At 38.4% G+C, this 27202-nt stretch overlaps 1 protein-coding gene across 1 annotated transcript in view; it reads left to right on the top strand.

Annotated features, from left to right (window-relative positions):
- mmd (disintegrin and metalloproteinase domain-containing protein mind-meld) overlaps positions 1–27202 on the top strand; it is a 997749-nt gene that overhangs the window by 295832 nt on the left and 674715 nt on the right. Inside the window, exon 4 of the mRNA XM_071590726.1 lies at positions 11088–11173. Within this exon, the coding sequence (XP_071446827.1) occupies positions 11119–11173 (55 nt within the window). The 5' untranslated portion in view covers positions 11088–11118. The remainder of the gene's footprint in view (positions 1–11087; positions 11174–27202) is intronic.

The following is a 27202-nucleotide window of genomic DNA, read 5'->3' as shown; positions in this document are numbered from 1 at the left end:
GATATTTGATAAATATTATTTATGTATCTTAGAGAAATTTTCTTTCGTTATGATGTCAGACATATGGTTTACTCATTATATCAAAGTAAGGTTAACTATTTAACCTCTGAGATATTACTAAAAGAAGAGGTTATGCTGGTCTTTCTTGTTGTTAGTCGTCTTATTCTTCCAGTGATCTTCATTATCATTAACTGTGGTGAAACCACGACCGGTCGCTTTTTACAAATCCATGAAGCCAACGAATGCATCTTAGTTGTACTCGATTTTCTTCACTATCAGTAACCTCATCATTATCGTAGTATCACGCGTGCCATCCCTTTCTAAATATAAAATCTACTTTGCCTCAAAATACATTTTAAAGCTTCTCCAACATTTTTTCAAGGTCCTGCACAGAACATTTGTCGTGCGATAAGTCAAACTTATGAATCTATAGTCCTCCTATATCTGCTCCCATTCTCTTTTCTGGGATCAGTATCAATACTGAGGTCTAACCAACTAACAAGGTCTCATCCGTTCAAATTAATCTCTGATTAATTCTAGGAATGAACCCATAAAAGCCGTCCCTTCCTCTTATCCCAAAGCCTCGAGTATTTTTCCAAGGATGTTATCAATTTCCACGCCCTGCTTCAATTTTATATTCTTTCATCTATTTTCTATCTTGAAGTCAAGTATTCCTGGTCCTAAAGTTCCATTATTGATACAATGTTCTCTTTCTGCTAATGCACTCTAAGGCCAAATTCCTCTAGCATTTAGTTCCCTTTTATGCGTATATTTTTTTCTAACTTGTCAGATACTCTTCTTCTTCCATTAAACTTTTACTCTTTGAATCTCTAAAAGGTGAACAGGGCTTTTTTTTAAGTGCTCACGTGCTTCCATTTCCTTCTTTTAGACATATTTGTAATCATGTATACTGTAATTACTAACTTACTGAGCATTTATTCTCTTCTCATTCTTATTGTTCTAGTCGCTGAATGTTTTAATCCTTGCTTTAGATAGTCCCATATTTCCTCTACTTCACCGTTTCCTTATCTTCATTCCGAATTGCACGAACCCCCTCCTTGTACACCTTTCCTTTCTCTTCAGTTTTCTTCTAAATTTTATTTTCCTATGCCCTATCAATTCATTATCCTATAAATTTACCTTTGCACTTCATGAGTGCTCGTTTGCAATCCCAATTCGCGTCTGATAACTGGGAACTTCATGAGTTCATCAAAATATTCCATTTAATAATAACCATAAAGTAATCTAAATTTCATCTTTCTGTGCCTATCAGCATTTTTAAGGTGTAACTATGCCTAATGTAGTTTTTGAACAAGTAATAAATATGGTTAATAAATCATCTTGCAATTCTCTATTGTTTTCTCTACCTAGACATTGATTTCTCCTAAACCGTATTCTATTAGCTCACACCGCTCTATCCTTTTGTCTGCCTTTGCATTCCTAGCCCCTGCTACTCTAATGTGCTTTTTCCTGATATATTCGTAATCATGTCATCTACATGATTATATTCAACATATACTGCTTTCTCCAAATGACCGCTAATAAAAATGTACGCCGGAATCACAATTAAATTGGCTAGATTGGCTCTCATTACTGCTAATAAATCTTATGTCTCTTACCTATTCCACGTTCACGATCCTGTTCTGCGTTCACGAGCCGGCCCTTTTTTTATTGTACCTCCCGGCATTATATTAATCTGTAACTAACGCCCTAATAAATCCCACTGTATTTCCATATCACCTAACACCGGCCTAAAATAGTATATACCCATATTAAGATATTCTAACGATATATTTTAAGGATATTTATAATATTTAATTCAATGCCTGTTGTTCCATGATTATGTGTCCACGCATTCAACATGAACTCACTATCCTTTTCTCCTGGGGGCTCCGGTTTCAAAATCCTCTGCTAGTTGGCGTCTCCCTTGTTTTTATCCTCGAATGCTAGTATTGGAAAGCTAATCTGTAGTCATTAATTCATTACCGCCAATGTAGAAGGAGCTGAAGGGACGGTAAAAGCTATATCTGTAGATGGGATTGGCTTTATCCTAGCTTACCAAGGCATCAAAAAAGTAATAAAAATAGGTCTTTAAGTGAAAAATTAGTGAAGGCACTTGGAGGGAATGAAAATATTTAGCAAGAGCGTGATTTCGATGAGGTGATATCATACCACTTTTGCATTTAAAGGTTGTAATGATAATGTAAAGTTATGAGTATTTGTCTTGGAGTTATTATAATGAGGCAGACATTAAAATTGATTATTTCTTTTAATTTTAGTGAAATTGTACTTTACACAGAAAAACCCTAAACGCAAAATCCAACGGAATAAGTAATTCGATGGATAAATATGTATTCCAATCAATCACATTCATCAGAATAAAGCATCATCATAATCGTCTTTGTGACTATGTACTCGTTAGACGCGTAGAGATTCTCGTTGGAACGAACCGTCAATTTTGCAGATGCACTGCCCAATTGCGGGCCAGGCAGTCCTCCACGTTTTTGCTTGCAGTGTTTTAGCCGACTAAGCGTGGGAGGGGAGTCTGCGGTGAGGGGGAGTTGCAGTGCAGTTGAATGCATGGAATCCCTTTTAGAAGGCCCCAGACGGAAATTCGGCCACTTTGCTCCGCCCGCCCATGGCTAGGGGACCACAATTTAACCCCAAAGGAGACAGCAAAGAGAAGGCTGAAATTCACAGGGCATTTTGACTCATTCCTCTATCATATGCAATTATTACATTTCAAAGTGCAGTATAACTCACACAGCTTCGTCAGTTTCTCGGGGGAAACTAACCGCGGCGGCGGCTTGTCCCTCTTTGTTTCTTTGGGCCTGGGTTCCCGACTTGAGTCACGTCACATACTTCGCGGAAATCTTAATAAAAGGTGCCCTCAGAGTGAGAATAGCTACGGTGAAATCCACCCAGCGATCTCGGGGTTCAAATGAGGTGGGCAAGGCGGACGGTTATACCGTTTTCTTTCATTAATGAGCAGGTGACTTGACAGAAGAAATTCAACAAAACGCTTCCTTTTAGAGTCCAGATTGACTGCATATTTCTCAATCGATGGAAAATATTCGTGTTCAATACTTCCGGCTGCATGTATCATTTGACGATGGCGTTCTTTAACTAACGTAATATCCTTTTGAAGAATCGTCCTTGCGAGCTAAGGCAATTTCCTTCCATTAAGGCGCAAACATTACACGAGAAGACTAAGACGCGAGACTGGAGCAATCCAATAGGGTTGGCATATTCGATGGCACATCTGTTCGGGATGGCAATGTCACTCCCGGGAGTGGGCACACACTCCCGGCTCATTAGAAAGGGATGAATTGCCGGGACACGACAGAATAATTGTGTAGGACCCCTGCGATCCCTGACCCAGTGTTAATGTCATGCATCGAGGGGGAGATGGGAAGCGGAATTGGTCCATCCTCCTCTCAGTTCAGCATTTTGATTCATGAGCCCTGGTTCCCTTTTTACTCCCGACGCGCCACCTCAATTCTTTCCTTAGTCCTGCGGAAATGTCAGGTCGTGGGATTCCTATGGGAGTGGGCGGGAGTGCCGGCCGTTGGTTGGTTTCCTTCCGAGAGAAGAGGGAGGGGGAGGAGCGAGAGGCGGATGGAATGTGCGATGGCGAGGAGTTGTTGCGACGGGGGCGGGGGAGGGCGGTGGGATCTTTGCAAAGCCCTCCCGCTGCCCTTCCACGAAGGAGGTGTCGCATCGCATGAAGGTGTCGCATCAGATTGGTTTTTGAGGTCACTCGGAAATGTGATAGACTCGGATGGGTTGGCTCTCCCGAAAGGTGTCGCCTCTTTCGTTTTCTTTTCTGCCCTTCTCTTCAGAAATAGTGACGACAGATGCTCTCCTCCCTTCCACTCCCATCAGGCCTCTCCTACCCTCGCCCGCACTTCTCCTTTGTCCGCCTCCCTCCATCCCACCCCTTCCCTCTCCCCTTCCCACCCAGGCAACACCTCCTCCATCAGCACCTCCCGTCCCCATGTCGCTCATATTTCAGGTGGAGGCGCTACAGTCTAACGCTTTCTTTTCCTTAAACTCGATTCTTATTTTCTCCGCTTTTGGCTTACGTGTCGGCAAAGGTAGACTTCATTTTGTCCTCTGATGCTTTTCCCCCTTGAGAAACCGGTACCCTTTCACCGGAATTTAATGACACACCGTTATAATGGTATTTTTACTGACATGGTTAGTGGATATTTTCACAATTATATCATCCATAAGCTTTGGAAGTAATTAGGTTAGCAATATTTTTACTTATTTTTGCAATATGGCCCTGATTTATATGGTGCATTAGCTTCAGTTTGCTCTCATGTGAAGGGGAGTTCTCCTACCAAATGCGACGGTATTTCGATATCTCTTAATACTGTGATAATGCTTGCGAAGCTCTGTCTCAGAAATAGGAACCTGTTTTCGATATCCTTTTAATGCTACTTTGAGCAATTCTAGTCTATGTGAGATTTTCTTAATACACATGAATCATCAATCAAATGTTTTTTGTCAGCTGCTTATAACAATTCAAAGAACTAGAGATAGTTTGGTATTCTTTATTTGTTTAAATTTTACGCATTATTTTACAGAATATTTACTCTGTAGCAAACTCTCTCGTGTTAGATAAGTCAAATCATTTATAACTCAGGAAAACTCTGTCCAACATTTAATTCCTTCCTGCAACTTGCTAAAAGATTGAACCAAATTTCATGACTTGAAAAACCTAACACCCAGGAATTTATCTGTTTGAAAAGCGGTAATCTGGGTGATTTTAGATAAAAAGAGCAAATATTTAAGAGTGGAACGCCTAACCCCGTCTCAACGCTTCACCGGCAACCTCGCTACACCAAGGGATATGGCTTACTGCCACTTTTTTCAGTGCGGTCACGGAGTGCAATTCCGTTCGATGTCTTTCGAGTCATTCCCTCACTTCGGCTGGTGTCCACACACACTTGGGATTCCATTCAGACGTCCCTCAATCATTCGGAACTCTTTCTGATCCAGTTTTATGATAAACATTTCTCCAAGCAACATGCGAGAATTTTGTAAAAAATTTTGTAATTTTACGGCAGATTCAGCTATAATTAACCCAATTTTGATATTTTTTTAGTGTTGCTGCTTTTTAAAAATGTATTTATTAAAATTTAATGGCAAACAACTCTTTGGAGAAAATTTTGGTGCTTGACATATGACTTGTTCATATCCAAATATCTTTCTGCGCGCTGTAGTATAGTTAACATAACTGTTCTCGTAAAAATCAAGTCGTAAATCTATTTCTATGCATATGAAAGTACCGGCACCGGAGTAAACAATGAAAATAATTTGCCCATACATCTTCTGGCTATCCGAAAGTAAGTTTAATAGGCTGCTATTTCTTTCATTTATATGTATGAAATATTTTATTTTTCTAGGAATATTCAGATTTGTTCTCAAAGAAACCATTATATTCAGATATTAAAACTAATGTTTTCTGACTAGCTGGGAACAATTCATTATGAATATCAAAACACTTGACGATTCCACATGAAATTACTGAGATGACCCGGAATAGTACTAAATAAATCATCTACAGACCTCACTTAGTCTTACGAATCATCTAACCAATATAAATCATAATACCCATCTTGAAACTATCCCACTTTCTCTTTTCCTGATCCTTCTTCCTATGCCAAAAATGTTTTCACAGATCATTATCTCAATATTTAATTTGTTGAGCATCAGATTTAACTATTCCGAAGCCTATTAGTCAACAATCTTTATATGTAGAAATTCCTCTCGGGTGTTTCCTCCTCAGTGGCACTTCACTCCCAATCAGTGCCCCCCCATCCCGGAACGCGAATCCGGCCTCCATCCACGAAATTCACCCCCTCACATCTCCGGCGCCAACCCACCAGCCACTGCAGAGACTCCCACGATTTGAACAGACGGCTGTTTGCCTTTCCCCGGGACTCGCACTAGCTTCGTCCCCCTCCTCTCCCACAACGGGCGAATGAGCATTGTTTTCCGCTGGAGGGCAAGTGTTTCATTTTCCTCATCCGATTTTCGAATTATTACTTGCGAACAAATATTATGAAGTCTTGTTTCGTAAATTTCACCAAAAATATTTCTTTCAGAAGTGCGCCGGAGTCTAATGGAAAGTATTTTGAGTCGTAACTTAGCTGTAACTGATGGGAGGAAAACAAATGGGAAATATAAATATTAACCAACATCATGATTGGTGGTTGGCCTTGGTTCGTCACGGTTGCTTGATCAATGAGCGAAATATATGCTGAGGTAAATAAGGAATTGAGAATTTGGTTCAGTTAAACATTTGTTTTTTCCCAAAATTGCATTACTCTTGTTAATATTTGATAAACTCCAGTTAAATGTGATAAAATAAAACATTCACAGTGGGAACTAACTCGGTTCATTTCATTTTAGAAAAGCAGAGAAAACACAATTTTGGTGGGCAGTTATAAGTATGAGGCTTTTACGAAATTACAAGAAGGTATTTACACTTCCAGTTTCGAACTCAGAATTAAAAGAGTTTTATTTTTCTTTTTTTTGCAGCCATAATCCTCTTTTATAGTCACCTGTTAGCGAAATCAGTTCGCAAATTAGGAATAGATGTATGTACTAGTGAAGAATCTATAGCATATTAAATATTTTTATACTTCTCAATATACTGTGAAAAGCAAATCCGTGAGGTTTCATTATTTTAATCCTATATTTCGATCGAATGTTTTGATGTTAGTATTTATCAAAAATATTTATTCAGTCATTAATTTTTCAGTAGAAAGTGGAAATGGCGTTGACATCTTTTAATTTTGAACGTCTACGAGTGTAATCCCGACCGATTAACAATTATTCACGGAAGACATTTATTTCGGGTGTTGTTGTGACTTTCACACCATTGAGATAAAATTAAAACAATTTATTAATTCTCCGAACTGATCAAATTTTGGGAGTCCCGTTTCACTAGTCTTGTTCTCCCTTTGGCATTCAGCTCATATATCTCTCCAACTTCTTGCTAACCTTAATCTAAATTCCTGTTACCTCGTTTTCTTCTCATACCTTTCATCCAATTCTTCTTTTACACGCCCAAGGAATCCAATCTTCCTCCCACCCACTTCCCCTTTCTCTGCTCCCTCTCCCCACTCCTCCAATCCGGCACCATTCCCACCCGTTGTATTCTTCACCTTAGCAACCGTTCCCTTCAACTCGCTTTCCCATTCCAACCACGTATCGGCGCTATTTTAACCTTACCAACCAAACGGAACGAATCTTACTCCACGCAAGGAGTCCTTCTGAGAAGATTCCATTCCCCTGACCTCCCACTTTTCCCCATCTGGCTCCCATTTTCATGCCACCTTTCCCTATTCAGCCACTCTTCCATCATTCAGCCGTACACCTCGATCCCAAATCCCTTTCCAGAGTTTCTCTTTCGATTCTTATCTTAATACCGGCCTTTTATTCCGGCTCACGAAGGGGTATCATAACTGAAAAAATGAGTTTGTCCTATCACCTGAAATGAAATATTATATGGAGAATCCATAGCATGTTTACATTTTTTTACCTAACATATCAATATTTCCGCAAATAATTTCGGTAGTTTATTTAACTATCAATTTTCATATTTTCAATGAATTCTAGCCGGATGACAGGCGAATTATTTTTATTTTAGGCTGTTGGTCACTTGAAATAGCGAATTGAGAACCCACTTATAGTCAGTTTGTTACTCATATTAGTTGTAAAGAATTTATTGCATGCTTCTCAATTTTTAACAATAAAAAATTAGACAGACAAGCTTAGATATTGAATTATGATGCATTGCATTAAATATATTCTGCTGTTTCAGGCTTCAATTCGTAGAATTATTTCATATCCATATTAAAAAGACTTAGTACTTATGATGGCGCAAGTCGATGAAACACGTTGTACCTTATAATAAAACTCTGTAGAAAAGTGCATAGTCTTTTTAGTATGGATTAAACAAACCATTCCATTGCAGAAATTTACGAGTAGGTAAACATCTGACTGAAAGCTCAAACCATCCTCTATGCGTTATGTGTTAGCTGTTTTATTTTGCGTTCTATGGTGCCGATTTTTAAATTATATGAATATGTATATAATATTATATTATTATGAAATTATATATATATATATATATATATATATATATATATATATATATATATATATACACACTCACACAAATCAAATGAAAAGTGAAGCAATGTTCAATCCTTAAAATTTTCAATGCTGCATTTTATTATTTTTTCACTGTCAAAGAGTATAAGTGTAAGAATGGATAATTTATTTTCTTCTTTTATCTATTTCCTGTTTCCATCATCCTTTTGATGTTATAAATTATCAATTATAGTATTTATAATATTTGCATCATTGCTTCATTTTGTTAATGGTCATAACTATCGGATGGCAAATAACGTAACACTTAAACAAATAACTTCTGGGATGAGCTGTGTTGAGGCCTGTTTTAATAACATGTCACATTTGAATGGGTTATTTGAAAAAATACGAATTAATGAAAGGTAATTAAAAAACTTGACGGTGGATTAACATGCTGGAGCAAGCAAGATCTCTGTGGTGGATTCCTCCTTATTAAGCTTACTTACTAGCAGATAATTATTAATTATTTTTAAACGCTTAACCTCCATTTTACTCAGATATTTAATGTTATTCTTTTTATACATACTTTTATTTGTTTTGAAAATATTTGAATATGCAGTAATATATTGGAAAAAATAACTTCTCTTCATTTAAATATTGTGGTAACTTTTTGTGGCGAAATGTTTTTTTTATTTTTGATACTCTCACCAATAACCAGAAATTTATATTTGGGATTTTCATACCTTGATTTGTAATTTATTGAGAGAAATAATGACTAATCACTGTTTTTTAATTACAAATAGGACGTAAATCTTTGCGTGTAAAACTATTCGAATGCCAGTCCGAAAAGGAAGTTTATGTGCCAGATAAATCTTGTGGACTCTTTGCATTGGATCGTAGAATCAGTCGATGAATAACGCATTTTAGCAATGAATGAACGTAGTACTGGGCTTAGCCCTTCAAAAAGTCTGTTCATCAGATGAAAACCATCTGCCTGGATACGAAAATATTTTGCCTAAAATCATCTCGGACTCTAGTATTTCAGATAACTCCAACCCAAAGAAACATTAGAATCCCAGTATTTGAATGCAAATAGACAAAAAATATATATGAATGGCTAATGTTAGATAAATGCTAAGATCAGAAGCCATTTAGCAGATAAGTTTTTAAAAAATTGCCAGAATTTTTTATCACGGAGTGGCTAAAACTCCGTTCATTTTGGTTCAAAAACTCTCCCCTGGCCTTTCCCTTACTCTCACGACCATGCCATCCGCCCCCGACTTCCTTTTCCTTCCTTCAGCGGTACGCCGTAACACATCCGAATGACCGCCTTCTCTTTTTGCCTCGTCTCGGAAACAATATTTTTTCCCTTCTATGCCCGCTTCCGTGTTCCTGATTCTTAAATCACTCGCGACCATTTGCGCCACATTTTTTCATGCGCCGCAACCCGGATGGATATTTCTTTTCAACACCCCACGGTCGTAAAATACGTCTTAACGTTTTATCGTCTCCCCCCCAGAGAACGGGTTTATTTTTAATACTCACAATGTATTGTGGGCTGGTTGTGCGCAGTGTCATGGAGTAGGACCCTGGAATGTGGCACTGACTAATGACAAGGGTTTAAATGTGTACGCAAACTGAGCAAATGCTCCTATGCAATTTGTATCAGAGGAAAAATTATTTTACTCTAAAATCCGAGAGTGGCTGGTTGGGATTCCAAACCATTGCATTTGCTGGAAGGACACATAATGAAAATAACCACCTTAAAATTATCTAGCTCCGCAAACCTCGAGTGTTTTCAAACTTCTCTTAGACTCATGGAGATATATCTCTAATATTACCTATGATTAATTTACTGAACTTCGACAATTTAACAAATTAATCCAGCTTTCTGTCTTTTAACCTTTGACGACGCAAAATTCACCTTGAACGACGAAGCGTTATGTATTTAAACATTTTTTAAAGCATTTGTAAGTGTTAACTATTCATGATTAATCGATTAGCAAATAAAATTTCATTCGTTAAGTGGTAGATTCGCTCAAATTTAGCCTCGTAAATGATTGTCCTTGATCCAGACTCGAAGTAGTACATATATTTCTTTTAACTAAAGTGCAGACATGTTATACTGTATATCCGTATTATAGAAAAACGTAGAAGTTATAGCATGGCAGGGGGAAATAAAAGATTGTTTGGACATATTCGAAGTTCAAATGAGTACATGTATGAGATACTGAGAGGCGATGGGACGTTATGAACGGTCGTGGTGGTGAAAATTTTGGGAGATTGAGGTATAATTAGCAAAAAAATAGACCTTTTGGATGAATTAAAGGTGTTAAAAAGTATTCAGAGCTACTGTAACTTTTAGTACCAGGAATTTTAAGTCTCGAGGCAGCCAAAGCCTCATGTAATGCCATGGTCTATCTTAAGCCTACTATAGGCAAGTTCAATTCTTTTAAAACGAGTGCATATATGCTATACGAGATAAGATACCTTAATTATTCATATTACAATATATTTTCCAAATTATTGGTATTTTGAGGAAATTCAAATCGTTAAACGCATGAATTTCATTATCCCTCGACTCCATCATTTTAATGCTTTGAGCATTGAAATAAGCCTTTCAGTTTGTATGCACGAAATGCATGCTCTGGGTAACCAGTAATAGTACCTAACTGTGATATCAAATCATTTTCACGATATCTAACATTTTGCTGTAATGGAATGATATCCTAACACCGTACTTATCACTGCATAACGTAGATGTGAATATAATAAAAATGTGTGGAAGAATAAAATCCTTAATTTAAAACTTTGATTGGGCTTTACCATGAGCTTCCAGTTTTGACTGGTTTCATTTATTTATGCTAGTAATACATAGTAACAAATTATAATCGTAAAAATTTTGTTCATGTTAACAATTAAATTATAATGATACTAGAAACAATTTTGATTCGATTATTTCCTTCACCTTTTAGGTAAGCGGCAGATTGTACTGACTCCACCACAATGCCAGTTGTTACGATGAGCTACCTTGCATTGATTCTGATATCACTGGGTGTCGGTAAGTAGCCGGAAGTACTTATGAATGATTTTTCTTATCATAATTGGAATTTTCATCATGATATAACCCAAAGAGAGATAAAAAGTTTTGTTACTGAAAGTAAATAGATGTTTTGCAATTTCTTGTTATATTTTGTATGAACTAAGTGTTCAGCTACTGAAGTACCATATTTGGTAATTTTTCAGAAACTTTTTCTGAATATTGCACTGAAATAAAAGATTCTCATTCTAACAAAATAGCAAAGGGAGTAACTACCTCTTTTCTTAAAACATATCTGAGTACAATATGTAATTCTTATCGTTAATATTTGGATTAGTTTTTAATTAAATATATTGTGAAATGGAGATGAGAACATTTAGAGAAATTTTAAGTTCAGGAAACTTGCACCTTAAGTTGAAATTCTCAGTTGAGGGATGGATCGTTCGTTAATTTTTATCATTCAGTTATTTTTCAATAGTTTTTGTCCAGAGATAAACCAAACATTTTTAACTGAGCTATTTTAGAGTCAATGAACGTAATTTTAATTCTATTTACTATATTTTACAATTTTTTAAACAATTATTACGGGCATACGTATGGTGAAATGTAAATTCATATGTTATTCATCATACGCATTCGTTTAAATGGTATTACCTTCAAATTTATATTCACGCGCAAGCTCGGTGATGAGGAGGCGTCTGAACTTCAACAAGTGCCAATTGCCTGCGAGGGCTCGTTCAGGTTGGATTGTGTTTTAGTTGACCCATGTTCAGTGACTTGGTGCAAGCGCCAAATGCAGTGAACGATTGAACAGCGGCACGCCATCAAATTTTGTGTTGGACTAAATAAATCGAACACGTAGACATTGGCATAATTTGCGAAGTATTCACGGGTAAAAGCATGTCACAAACTGCAGTTTTTAAGTAGCACAAGCTCTTTAAAGATGCCCCCGCCCTGGACGCCCATTGACGCCAAGAACCGACGACAACGCACAACGTAAAAGGCTGAATTTTTACCGTGGGATAAGTATGCGCATAATTGCCGAACGTATTGGCATTGATAAAATGACAGTGTACACCATTATCACTGAAAGTTTCGCGATTCGAAAGATCTGTGTTAAACTCGCCCCAAAGGTTTTTGAACGGGTGAACAAGAGCAGAGTCAAGTGTCTGCTTATGGAGCCCTTCTGCACGGTATTACGACGATTCCCCAACTCCCTTACAGTCCCGACTTGGCATTAGCAGGCTATTTCCAATTTTTAAAAGTGAAATTGTCCCTCAAATGATGCCATAATGGGACCGAAATTGCCGTTAAAGAGGCTTGCACACTCGTACACTTAAGGACCTTCCGGAATTCGCCTACCAGGAATCCTTCCAGTCGTGGAAAAGTATCTGGCAAAAGTGTGTCGACGCTCAACGGATGCAATTTGAAGGATTTTGAGTTATTTTAGCAATATCTTAAGTAAATCTATTTATTAAGATCCATTTTTACAAACCTTGTGTGTGTATATATATATATATATATATATAAATATATATATTATATATATAAATATATATATTATATATATATATATATATATATAAACACAGGTATAGAATTTTAATAGATAGAAACAAAAAGAAAGGACACTCACATAGTATATGGTTTCGACGTTTCGACGGCTCGACCGTCATCATCAGAATGGCGTTCTCGGGGAAGAGCGGAGAGGACATGTGCGGGAGAGGGCTGAGGGAAGGAGAGGTCAGGGACCAATAGGAAATGAACAAGGGGAGGGAGGGGGTTAGGCAGCTATTGAATGCATTCAGTGGGCGTGGTTCAGCCCGTGGGGTTGAAATGACTGGGGCACCCAGATATGCGCCATCTCGCGGTTTCTTACATCTATGATACTTGCAGATTTGGGAAGTGTTTCAATCACCGAAACCGAGAAACAGTCATCAAAAGATTGGTTGTTTGAAGCAGTGTGAGTAGGAATGGGATAATTTAGGAAGGTGGGGAATGCTTTCACATGCCAATTTATGTTTTAGTAATTAATTGATGACACAGGGTCAAATTTAAGATTTCTGTTAAATCTTTGGATTCCTCTATAATGTTTATTTTAGCATGCCACGTGCAGAGGTTTGTTCTTTACTATTGCAAATTCTACATTTAGAATTAATAAATATTAATTATAGAGCTATTACAATGCTGAGCTGACATACTGTTAATGTTGGAGATGAATTTATATGGAATTCCTACTGCCCAAATATTTCTTTTTTCGACGCTGTTCTTTCATCACTGACTTCCTCCGTTTTCCTTCTCCATCCTCATCTGATTTCGAATCCCCCAATTAGGCTAACGTTATCCATTTATATGTATATATATATATATACAAACACACACACACACATATATATATCCCTTGTCTCCGTATTCGCAAAATATTTCTCCCACAAAATCCACCAATCCGCCTACTTCCGCTACCGCTAAATCCTGTCTACAAAATCTTCGTGTTTCCTGCCAAACGTCTTCCGAATTCTTCGTGACAAATACAGTTCTTGACCCATAGAATTTCCAAGCGCTTTCGCTGGCCTGATAGTTTCCGTTGTAGAATTAATAATTGGGTCATGAGAAGGACCTCTCGATGGTAGTGTAGTTCTAGGTCCGAGCCATCAGTTAAATAACAGCGGGATTGGTATCTATCAACAAAATTGTACTACAACCTTGTACTCTCGGATGGCGCACGTCAGAATTAAGCCTCAAAGAGGAGGAGACAACTGAGTCGATCTCGTGAGCAAGTCGAGGAAGGAGAACTACAGAGGCTAACGTCGTATTGCAATCATCCAATTCCGTGAATTGGATATCTAATCAAATCATAATATAGGATGTTGACTTAGATTTACGCGTACAAGTTAAAATAAATTGACTCCTCGTAATATTTACGGTTTCAAAATTTGGGCCGAGATGATTTCAATTTACTAATTTCGAGATATACGCTCATTATTTCTTTTTGTTCCAATTCTACGCGAGCTACAGAGAGTGTGCGTTGGAGGACGCACTAATGTGATGAAAAAGCCGTGACAACCGCGCGGCTCATATGCAAGAGGAGAAAGGCTCAGAAATCGTGTAACAATTTCCTAGCATTTTAATCGATTAGTCACATATTGGGCCAGTAGATGTAATAAATAAAGGAGTTCTCATCGGGTACATATTTAAAGAGTCGATTGAGTCTCGTGAAGAGGAAGTTGACAGATGGAGGGAATCAAAGACAGCGCTCAACATTTTCTCTGACAGACCTAACAGGACCGGTGATGGTGTGTTTATATTATTTTGGCCTTTATAAACAGCATTTCTAACTCTTTCGATAACGTATAATTGAAAGGCTTGTGTGTATATGTTTGTACTTTCGACATTATTATATCATTATTTCCATCATTTATTAGTTTTATTTTACTTTTCGGGGCAATGATGCCAATGGATTTCATGAGATAAACGCATAGAGATGTTTCTCTTTGCTGCGCTGACGACATTTGGCATTCCCAAATAGCCCATCCCTCTCGGGAGACCCTCTTTACAGATTCTAATCCAAATATTTACGGTAACTGCTGCGGATGGAGGTGCATGTTTATTTGTGGAAACACGTTTATCACGAAAAACTTAGAATTTGTCCTCTCGATGTAAAGATGGCATCATTGCCGGTCCAATGAATCCGCCTCCTCCCGGGCGATGCGAGATCCCTCCCTCGCATTCGAACGGGATCCACGCACGCCGAGAATCTTGAGTCCTAACTACGCCACTTCACGCTCTGCCCAACCCTGACAAAGTTACAGGGATTCTCGATGACGGCCGAGGGTGTTGACGGGGGTTAGGAGGGGGACAGGAATTTCCTTTGCATGGTGGAAAATCGAGTGAGGCGGAAGGCTCGCTCCGCTTCCACTTTTTCCCCTTTTGATTACATTCACGGCTGCATGGCGTCCCGTAGGAGGGACACGAGAAATGCGGGAGGGACGGGTGAGAAGGCACCCTGCCCAAGGGGAAGGGGTACCGACGAAAGGGGAGGAGGGAGGCGTCGGAAGGAAGACCCGAATCTGTTTAGCAGGGAGTGATGGGTGCGATTCGATGGGGGTGGGTCGCAGCGGGGCGCGGTTGGGCCAAGGGAGCGAAGTAGAGGGAGTGGGGAAAGAGGGATGATGAAGGAAGGGGTGCAGAATGATGGGAAAGGGGACGAGGGGTGGCTGAGATTTCCTACCCGGAGGGCCGCTTCCGTCCAGGATGAAACCTGAGATCGCTACGCTCAAATGAAAACCGCGGAACCAGTCGCGTCGGGCTGCAGACGGATTGCCTATTGCGGGGGGATGTTATTTAAATGGGCGGGGGAATAGTTTTCTCCACTCTTTTCTTGGTGAGACTTGTAACTTAGCTTCCGTCTCCATCCGCAAGTCCAGGGTGGGGACACCAATGAATTTCAAATGTTTACCACCTCCTGACATGCAGTTTTGTAATTTCTGATTGAAAAATCGTCGCTGAAGTGAAACATCTACGTTTTCCCGATGTGATAGAATAGAACACCAGTTAATAGAAGAGTCCTCGGAACTCTAATATGTTAATTTATTCATACCAGCAAAGAGAAAAAATCGAAAGAATTGTCTTAAAACTCGAGTTCATGTATTATACTTTTTGCCTCTTGATTATGAGAATAATTCAATGTGCTATTTAATCTTTCGGAGAGGTTTCTATTCCTTCATAACACTAGATTTTCTCAAAATTTCTTTCGTTCAAATAATATTTTAAACAACCGGGAAGGTATGTAGAGAGATGTATTTACAAATCTGATTAGAATGAAATATAATTGCAGCACAGAAATAGGGAGAAATAAAATATTTAGCTCCGTGAGTTGGGGCTACAAGATATGGAATGATTTTACTGGCTTGAAAGAAGAAAACGTGGAATTGAAAATGTCTACGTAACAGAAATTCATGAGTTCATTCATAAATATGCAATGACGAAAATCTGCCGGAAGAATTACTAAAAATTATAAAAAGTTATCCTCCAGCAGTCTTTTGTGCGTATAGTCGAATTGAATTCGTTAAAATGGACGAGAAACGTAAACAAACTAAAGGGCAGTTGGAATAATATTATAAACTTTAAAAGCAGTGCTCAAGGCAACTTCTAATAAATTGGTGAACGAAAAGATGAGACTTCGGCGTAGTTTTCGAGAGGAGTAGCGTGGGAATCATCTGGTGCACTTTCGGATACCAAAGCGGCAGCCCAACTGAAATCGGTTTTCATATCCCACCGGAACGGGAATATGTCGACGGACGGACTCACTTGGGGTCTCGATTGGTTCTCGAGTATGCCAAAGTGGAAGGAAATACATTAGCTTAGGTTTCCGTGGGGTAGACCAATGGGAGAAATTAAGGCATTCGTGAGAAAGGGTAAAATTGAGAGAGAGCTAAAAACTAAGAACGAACGAACGAACCAAAATGATGGGAAATTGGAAAGTTATGGTGAAAGCGTAAAAAAATATAACGGAGCCGCTGAGCGAGGAGGGCATAAAACTCGGTTTGGCTGAAGTCCACTCGCTCTCTTTCCCTTACCTTTCCCCCCCCCCCACCTCCCGCTCATCCGCCACTCATCAATGTACGTTTTTCCTTCACCTCCTGAACAAATAGAATTCACACATGGATGCAGCAGTGCCATGAGTTAAAGTTATAATGGCGCATTACTATTTTATTCGGGTAGAATTACTTTGTCAAAGTTTATGTCTGTTATCAAAAATTAATTCGCCTTAATTAGTGAGTGAATGCGGCAACAAGGGTTTCTTTATGTGGAGCGAAATACGGAAGGAGTGTTTCAAGCATGACACTTGCTAAGTTTCAACCGCGCTCCCCTCACAACAGACTTAATTAAGTAAAGACGACTCCTCTCAGAGCGTCGGGCACCGTGCTACCGCTGCGTGGGTCGGTTAATTGAAGCGTGCCTCGTGTCTGTGGCATGGGAGGACACCTGCGAAAGCAAGGGGCGTGCGTATCATGGGGCACAGCTAACTGGTTTCCTAAAAGCCAGCCATCCCCTGGTCTCTTGTTATTTAAAACCGTGTTTTTGCCATAACTACGTACATTATGAGCTCACCATCTTTCGTTGGCGGGTAATTATTGGCTGATTATCCACTCCATAGGAATTTACTGTTCACCATATGTTTGTACGCAGAGTAAAACGATTTTAAACTGTCATTTAAGTTTTTAATTTCTTAATATTCATATTGTCTAACATATTATAACTTATTTTGTAAAATAGTGAATGAAAAGTTAAGGTAACTCAATGATTTCTGTTAAATGTGTGAAATTATTGATAAGAGCAAATTTTTTTGGTAATATTATATTTTCATTACAAATTTGGAACTGTAAATGTTTTCAGATACCTCCAAAATCTCCAAAATCATGCTGTTACATGTAATAATTGAATTTTCGTTGGTCTTTGAAATATTCTAGATTATTCACCATTCAATATTATCAATATTGTTAATTTTACCATACATGATTTTTATCTCAATATTAGCTTTTCATGGAGTTGTGTAGCGAATGTTCTCATAATGTTCGGGTCATTGTCAATTTCTTGGACTGTTATTGAATGAAATGTCGTTATAATGCACTTTGACCCTTTCTTCAGTGCCTTATGTGTTCAATAATCGTATCATGCAGCCGCCGGAAGACGCTGAAGGAAGAACTTCCAGGGAATCCTGGAAAAGCGTGTTGATTTGTTTTAGAATTCCTACGCTTTACCGGAGAAATGATCCCGGCAAAGCGTTTGAGTTCTGAAACCAATTGCGCGCTCTATCGCCGAAGAAGTACTTCAAGGACTCGACGGCTGAGACGTGGATATGAAACCGTTGTCCCACGACATTTATACTCTGCTCTCGAATTAAATGTTATATGGTACGCGCTTCCGAAAATTGCATTGCCCTTCAGTTTCAGAAGAAGAAAACTAGTTTAAGGCCATCATATGATTCCTAACTGAAGTGCCTAATGCGAAGCCCATTGCCATGTGCAAGAGTTCCTGGGTGCGAAGGGAGCTAAAGGCTTGTCTATAATCATCATTGTAGAAGTCCTAATGTAACGCCACGCTGAATACGAGTATTTATTTTTATCATGAAACGTACAATTAGATATACATAGATATAGGTTTATACGTGCTATATATATTCAGCGCTATCAGTGATCTACGATGTAAAAAGTTATCGTTTCTTATTCCGTTAGGAAACTTAGATTAATAGTTAAACCTATTCAAACCGGTAAATCCATTCGAATACCCAATTACCAGGGTAAGGTAAAAATCGTATATATACAGTATATATATATGTATATATATATATATATATATATATATATATATATATATATATAGATATGTATATTTATATGCATATATATAAATATATATATTTATATTTTTTTCAGGAAAATGTTCACAAAATTGAGTACAAGGCCAGCGAAAAGTTTGGTGAGGTCAACTTTACTAAACATTTACAATATCTCGTGTATCAAACTTTTTATCAAAAAATCTTTGACTATGTTTAAACTTTATAAAAGATAAGACTAAAGTACTCTTGTTGATCATCTTATTGTTAGCTTAGTTGAAATTATTTTGCCTATAACGACGGATTTCAATCCTTGTTCTTGATAGGGAAATATAAAATAGATTTAAATTCGCAAGCGCTTTGAAAGATATAAAATATAATTGTTTCTTAGCACTATAGTGCAAAGCGCACAATTTTATTGCGTAGGTCTGTTTTAATAAATTGTTCTAAAACGCTGCAAGCATGTTAACTTCGACTACGGTCGTAAATAATTTTTTCCCTTCCGGGGATATTTATCGCTTCAAGCAATATCCATCTCGAAGGACTTTTTAAACAAATCCCGAAAAGTTTGAAATGCACCTTATTTATGTTGCACGCACTCCACTTGTTTGAACAGCATTATCACTTGATTATAATTCAGCATTTAAATATCTGCAAAAAAATTTAGACGAATGGCAAGAAGTGGTGGATTGCCTCTTACAAAGGCGAAACCAAAAACTCCCTCCCCTTTATTCTCTCTTCCGTTGGAGTCAAAAGAGAAACAAACTCATTCCCTTTCCTCCCTTGACCTCTGAGCACCGTCTTCCTCAACTCTTAACTCAATAGATACTTTTCGCTCGCTTCCCGTACCCCCAGGGCCCCTCTCCACCCGTCCACCCCACCAAACTAACCCCTTTGCCGCGCCCCGGAGATCACCCCGTCTCACCCCCGCCTCCCCATCCATATCTCTCACTTATCTCTCCCTCGGGCCTTTCTTCCCGCCTTATTATGATTCACGTAATGGATTCGTTCATTCGAGCCGCTTGCAAACTATGCGGGCGGATGATAAACTCCTTCCACCCCTCGCCGCCGCGGGGCGCGCGTCCGTTTCTCAACAGGGGCAACGACACGACACAAAACCTTAATTGTTTCGGCAATTTTTTTTATTCAAAATTCAATTGCCTTCCACTTTCTCCCGGCCCTGTCTCCGTCGAGCTCCCCCTGCACCGGGGACATGTAACTAACTTCTCTCATTTTTCCACTTCCACCCACGCTCTCGGAAATTCTCTTTTTTTGCGAGTAAATTGAAACGCGGCTGCATTCCTTATCAGTGGAGGGAGGATTCTGGCAATGTTTCCGCTCCGTTCACATCCAGTCAGCACTTGCAGCAAGTTTTTTTTTTTATTTCTGCAGAGAGCTTCGTCGTCCCTCGGGAGCGCATGCTCCGAGTCGAAAATGATTACGCTCCTTCGTGTTGCGTTCTTGTTTCCGTGCGCCCCTCCCCCCTTCACTCCCGAGTGGTTGCATCAAAATACGACTTTCCTCTCATCGCTCGTTGTTCAATTGAATCCATATTATTCTGTTCGACTCTGAGCCGATAAAATGCTGAGCAATGAATTGACCGTTTGGTAGAAAATCCTTGTTTTCTATACACGAGAGATCAGATTTTGAGGATTATTCAAACTGAGTAGTTTTTTATTTTATTTTAAAAGTTAAGGAGTGCTTGGTACGATTTTGAAATTAAAAGATGTGGTAATTGTGTAATCAAAAGTTGACTATATACTTCCCAGTCTCATTGCTGTTTTGCTCCAATGACGTAATTCTTGTCATTTAGAACAAAACACTTTTCAATTTGGAGCCGAATAGGGATGCATATTGAGGATTTCTAAAGTAAGTGAACAAAGAAACAGAAATAAGAGTTTGCAATTTTAGGTACGTAATTTTTGGTATTTAATGAGAGTTTTTCGTATTATCTCTTTGGAAAAACCAATTCAGTGCCTATAAAGAAAGCTATCCACATGAAATAAATCAAGGATCTAATTTTAAAGATGACATTTAGCATTTGCAAAGGTAATGGTTTCCGATTCTATTAATCACATTCTGCCATTGTACTCTCATTAACTTGCATCATCAATAATTTCGTACTTGAATAAATTATTCTACAGTAGTGTTACGCCTTGGTCCATTGCCTGACCGCGGTATTTAAAATTTGGCATCATATTTTCTGTGGATGTATACATTGCATCTTGTTCAACGCAAACAGTGTTTAAGTGCCATGGTTTTAAATCAATTAATATGTATTAAATAGCCTTTCTTTTTCGCGATATCCTGAAATCGAAATATAGAATGCCCGCGTGCGAAATAGTGCTCGCGTTTTTCTTCCCCTCCTTTTTTATGCTATCATTCTCCTTGGCTTCCATTAGTGACATTTCGCGCTGACTGCCATCTGTGATCTTGCACTGCGATGGCCTCACCATTTGCTAGAGCTCCACATGGACCTTCCCTCCTCCTATTTCTCTCACTTTCCCTCATCCCGTATGCTAATGACCAGTTGCCAGGCTTCACCAGGCTCTTTTCGACTTCACTTTGCTAATATAGTGCGTCTATTCATCTGTATATGCTCAGCAGACCTCAATGGGATAAATTTGTAATGTTATTATTTTTGTGGCCAGCGATGAATTACCTATACGTATTATTTATTTCTTACTGTACTTTCACTTTCTCAGTTTTACTGAAAGAGATAATCGATACATACAGTCTTCAAATATGCCCGCTCTTCCCATTACCTCTTCCTCCCTGGACAGAAACACTTATTAAAACTTATCTCCCGTTGGAGAGTAATTAAACAAATTATTTTCAATACTTGAATAGAATTGAATGCCCCTTACGTTATGGTGACACAGTTGATAATATTTTATGAGAAATTAATTGTTTGATATAGGTATTCGACGAAAACTTCTGAAGAATGATGGAACTGAATTATTTCAAAATTCCACTGTCCGAATTTTTTAAAAAATATTTTCTTTGTTTTCAAAAATATGTTTCATTCCTTTCGTGACAAGTATTCTTATATATGATTTCATGCGCATAAAATATGCGAATCAAAGGGGCTCGAAAAATAAAGTTATTACATATCCATGTTACAGTGAAAACATTTGGAAGCGGAAAATATTACAATGGTTATCACTATTATTGTTTTATATAAGTGGATATAGATGTAACATTCTTCTGCAATTTAGATTATGAAAAGACTGAAATAACTACATTCTTTGGGATTTATTCAGTGGGAAACAATCGGAGGTGATTTTGACGAATGCCCTTTGATTCTGACGCATCATCGGCAGCAAGTACAGAGTGCATGTATACTGTCTGATTTAATTATTACAAAATGCCACTAAACGTTTTTTAAGAATGAAGGGGTAGGTGCGGTGGCTAACGTACTAGCTTCCCACGAAAATGGCTCGGGTACAAATCCTGGAGATGGCAGATATTTTTCAGTGGGATCCCGATTCCTACTTGAGGTGCTTTGGAAAGAGCATTTTGAGTGAGTATGCCGTCCGTTTGAAGGGAACTTAAACTGCGGACCCCTTGACGCCTTTCGTTGAGAGTAGGCTGATGCCGACGCTGGCTTTCTCTCCGCCCTTCCTTTTGCATTCATTCCTAATACCGCGAATGACCTTAGCTGTCGGTTGTCTCCCCTAAAAACTACTATTACTTAAAGAATGAAATTACGAATTTTATGGTTTAAGATTTACATGCTTCTTATTTTAGATCTAATGCGTTCCCATGGGTTTGAATTTTTATTTCACTCCTGGGTCTCACTTCTGAAAAAGCCAGCTTTTCTTTTTCCTGGCCGTCGTCTTAGGGAGGTCACATGGTGTATCCGTAGAAAAATATTTACCTGTGTGATCCTATGACCGAACTTTATTATGGTTTCTTCCTTTGTTTCTTGAATTGCCATGTATTTATTCTCTCTTTGCCGACTCTTTAGCCCCACTTTCGTGGATTTCCTACCCTCTTATATGCCCTACATCCTTTTTTTATTTTGCAAAAGTCCTCGCTCCCGCTGTTCTTCACTCCCTCTCTCCTCCGACCCGTGGCAGCCCAAGGCACTGCTGCCTTGCGGGGCCCTCGTTCTTGGAAACCCTCCTTCAACCCCCCAACTCATTCACCCCGCTCTCTCTCTCTGTCCTTTTTAAGTTTTTATTTTTATTGGCCTCCATCACGCCTTTCGCTTGAGAGTGAGACCGTCCCCCCAAAACACACGCTGTTTTTTTTACCCCTTTCCCCGGACTACTCCCACTATCGTGCCCTCAGTGCTGCCCCAAAGAGGGGCTGTGACGGCGAAGAGAAGAAGCGAAGTGTTCTTCACTATAACCGATATATGACTCGAATAAAGACATGGGAACCGTCATTCACACATTGGCTTTTCTCCGGCTCTCTACTTAAGTTTAGCTCAAAGACCAAATAGGATGTGACGCACGAGGGTAGTGTAAAAGGTTCTTGGAATCACCAACAGATGTCATCGCTAGCGCAACGAGTTTCTCGTGTAGTAATAGGTAATCCTTTTTGAGTAAACACGTAACGCTCCCGGTGAAATTCGAGCGGTGATAAAATAATTTGTAAAGAAAGTTATGAGAGCCAAGGAAATTCATGCCGACTTACAAAACACCCCGGGGGACCCTGTACTTCATATTCCGCTGTTGCCAAGTGAACGAACGAGTTTAAGTTTGGTCGGGCGTAGTGGTCGGTCAAAATTTTCCACTACCCCAGACTTTATTGCAGAAGTGCGCAAAACAGTATGGAGGATCGCCGACTGAAAGTGCGAGAAGTCGCTGAAGCCGTAGAGATATCATCTGAAATGGGCATATCATGATTTAAGAGTGCAATTACATATGAGAAAATTATCTACTTGATGGATGCCGTGACTCTTTCCGCAGGATTACAAACGCATCAGATTTGAAAATTCCGAACAATATTTGACCTGTTTAAAAGCAACCTCCAAGATTCTCAGCGCTGGCTTGTGACCACAGATGAAACTTGGGTCAACTGTTATACTTAAGAGAAAATACAGCAGTCAAGCAGTGGAAACGTTGATTCACCGCTACCAAAGAAACCAAATTCTATTGCTTTTTTGTTGTCGGCTGGAAAGATGATGGCTTCAGTTTTCGGGGATTCAAAAGGGATAGATTAACTTCCCACTGGTCAAACAATTAATGGACATTACTACGCCAACCTTTTAGATCAACTATACGAAAAGATACACGAAAAAAGGCAAGGTTAAACAAGGAAGAAAGCCATCTTTCATCAAGACAATGCACGCCCACACACGAGTGTCGTTGAAAATTTGACATTCAAAATAAAAAAGTTTCACTAAAGTAAGTCGTTTCTTTCTGTTCTTTTCCGAGAACTTTTCAAATTACTCTCGTATTGAATCTATTATAACATTGCTCTTCTAGCCTCAGTGTGGGAAAGGTATCAGTGAAAGTAAAAACTCGCCAACTTTTAATGCTGAAGTTAATCATGTTTTTTTTATTCACTCTCCCAAAATGAAATTTGAATTAAATACTTTCAGTGGCCTTTTGGTTTTACACTCATACTTAAGCGTTATATTTTAGTGCAGCATATTGCAGCATAAGCGGTAGTCTATCGGGTTATATTTTTATTGGGCTCTTGGTGCAAGGTTATACTGTGGCCTAAAGTCCTAACGGACATGTAGCAAAAATATTCGTAAATCTCATAATAGATATTAAGATAACAAATTCTTTAGGCCTTCATGAGTTCTGCCTCCCTTAATTACATCCAAAATGCCAATTCCTTTCCTCTCTCTACCTCGCTTTCCTAGCATTCTCCCTTCTCTTTCACCGCTTTCAGGATCCCATTGCCTCTCAGTGTCTCCTGCATCCATTTGTCCTGCCTCCTACGAACGTTTCCCATAAACTTTCTCGCTTCCATCTCCACGCTTAGAACTTCATATTTTTTTTCCTTTCTGTCAACTTTTTTCTCCATTCTTTTGCACAGAAACTCCTGAAAAGTCTACAATCCATGCTTATAATCTTGCATTAACGTTCAAGCTCTCCGAGCTACACAAAAGTACGGTTCATTTTAAAGCTTTTTCTTGTCCTTTCTGAGGGTATTTATTTAAGGTGCGTGCCATCGATCTCGACCCCTTTTTACATGTTTCTTCACCTAATGTAATTCTTATTTTAATGCTCCCACTATGCTATCCACACTCCAAGATATTGCCAAAGCAGATGAACTCTTCTTAATGTTTGTTTACCTCAACTTTAATATTTATCTTAGCCTTTCTATTCCTTGATAATAACACAACAATCTTTTTTATGAGTAATTATAATGCCATAATTATTACACCAGTTTTGTAAAGTACTAGGCAATGGTTGTAACCGTTTGGCAGGCTATACACCGCTTGGAAATTGATAAATATAACTGATTTGTGGAACCATTCAGTACCTACTCACTCCAGTCTTCAGCACTTCCATTGTCCCACTTAATATATCCTCCGCTCATTTAATGAAAAGAAGAAGTTATATAAGAGATCACTATCTTTCTTCCCAGCCTATCAGTACCCATTCTGACTCTACACTTTTAGTCCTCACCTGTGCAGTCTGAGATATACAAGTTGTAGTTAAGCCGCATATCCCACCAATCTGCTCCTATTTGCTCCATACATTTTATTAATTTCGCTCATTTCATCCTGTCAAATGCATACCCATAATCTGCGAAGCATAAAAATACATCCTCGTTATACTCTACGGTATGTTCCTTTATATTAACAATTTCATTGTTGCAATGGCATCACGCGTACATATCCGGTTTCTAAATCCAATGCACCCGTTTGTAATCTTCTCCTTCATTATTTTTTTTTAATTATTAATTACTGCTGCGCCGTATTTTAAATAAAATATAGTAGAATTATACTATCATTCCTTCTCAATTCTTTTTTTTTGGAATTTGTATCGATCTAACGTGCACATACACATTTAAGTTATCATGCATAGATTATAAAAATTCCATATAAAATATCCACAAATTTTTCCTAAAGCCTTGAGTAGATCCTCAGAGATGTTATCTATTCCCAAGCTTTCTTCTATTTATTTCCCTTTCATGCTTTTTCTATCTCGCAATCAAGAATTCATAGACCTATGCTATCCTTGTTGATATGCCATTCTTTTTCAATATCCAAACACCCTACCCTTTTGCCTTTACCGTACAGATTCCCGACATATATTCATTATATCAAGCCAGAACCTCTTCCAGTTCTGTTTATATATCTCCCAATGTATATTCATTAGTTTTAACGGATAAACTGTTCTCAAAACTTGAGACAGTTCCATCACTTTCTGCGTACTCGCCCATTAATCTTTTTCTTTGTAAGCTTTCAATAACCTTGCACTACTGTTTTCAGTATTGATTCTTTCCTCTACTTTCTTGAATCAGTTTATTGTTTACCTTTCTGTACCTTCCTTTCCCAAATTCCGTATTCACTTCCTTCAATTTCTTTCTTTCATCCGTCTTTCAAGCCATATATTCTTTAATTCAAGACTTCCTAACCCTTTTTTCTGTGTATTCTTCCTGTTTTCTTGTTCGCCGCTTTCTTTTCTCCTTTTTCAAGATGTTTCCATCTTTACCGTACAGTTTCACTTCTCTTCTCGTCGCACCGAATTTTATCAAATGCCTCCTCGTATTCCCTTTCTGTTCCAGTTTTTCTTCTACAAATACTCCATTTTCTTACGCATCAGCCCCCGGGAAACTGCAGCGTTTGATTGCGCGATTCGTGTATGTTTGTCCAAGCCTAATATAATATATCTCCCTAGGCATCTTCCTTATTTGTGGAAATACAGAATATTTGGGTTCGAATCCTGGTCAAGGCAGATGTTTTTTACACTTTGAAAATTCTGCACCTCTTCTACATTCACTACCAGGATCCTTTTGATTATTATGGCCATCCCTCGTTGACTTTTCGCCTCTCAATTATATATTTCTCTGTAATTATGCGTCCAGTAATTCCCAGTATCTTTCTGTCTCTAAAAGAAATGATTAATGAATTCAGGAAATTTTCTTTGTTTCAATAAAATGATGCCTCTTTGAAGTGTTTAAAGCCAAGTGTTCTCTTTCACGCTTTGGCTTTTGTTAGCAGATTTTCCCCTAAATGAATTTCGAATAAATTTATCTTTTAAGGGAAAGGCGATCTGAAATGTTCACGGTTCAAATATATTCAAACAACGGGCACATTTATCACGTTTCAAAACCGCGACACGTTTGATAATCAATCAGAAAAACACGAACCCAAAACACAAATATTGAAAATTTCTGACATTTACGAAGCAAAGCTCTGCACGCCAACACTCATTAACTCGGCAGGTGGGACGTAAATATATCATTAGGTCCAAATAGCACTTCGCGGGAATTAAAAACTGAAATTTTGCACAATCAGTGGTCAATAAACAAATTTTAGGAATAAATCATGCCGTGACAGCATGAGTTCTATTAATGAGTCTGAGAATTATTAAATCCTGTATTTTTCATTGAGGATTTCCAACTCGATCCGGGCGAAAGCGTTCGTGTACATCTACACCCACACAATATCATTAGCAACAACCGCAGTATTATCAAAAGGATATCTTATAATTGAGTTTTAAACACTTTTCCATTGAATATATCATCCAGGACTTGTTTTTACGCCATTTTTCCCGGTCTCCCGTACTTCTGCCATG

This window comes from Hetaerina americana, unplaced genomic scaffold (genome assembly GCF_022747635.1).
Source record: "Hetaerina americana unplaced genomic scaffold, ioHetAmer1.1.p SCAF_4, whole genome shotgun sequence".
Lineage (NCBI taxonomy): Eukaryota > Metazoa > Arthropoda > Insecta > Odonata > Calopterygidae > Hetaerina > Hetaerina americana.
Note: the sequence above shows the minus strand (reverse complement) of the source record. Positions and strands in the feature narration are given on the sequence as shown.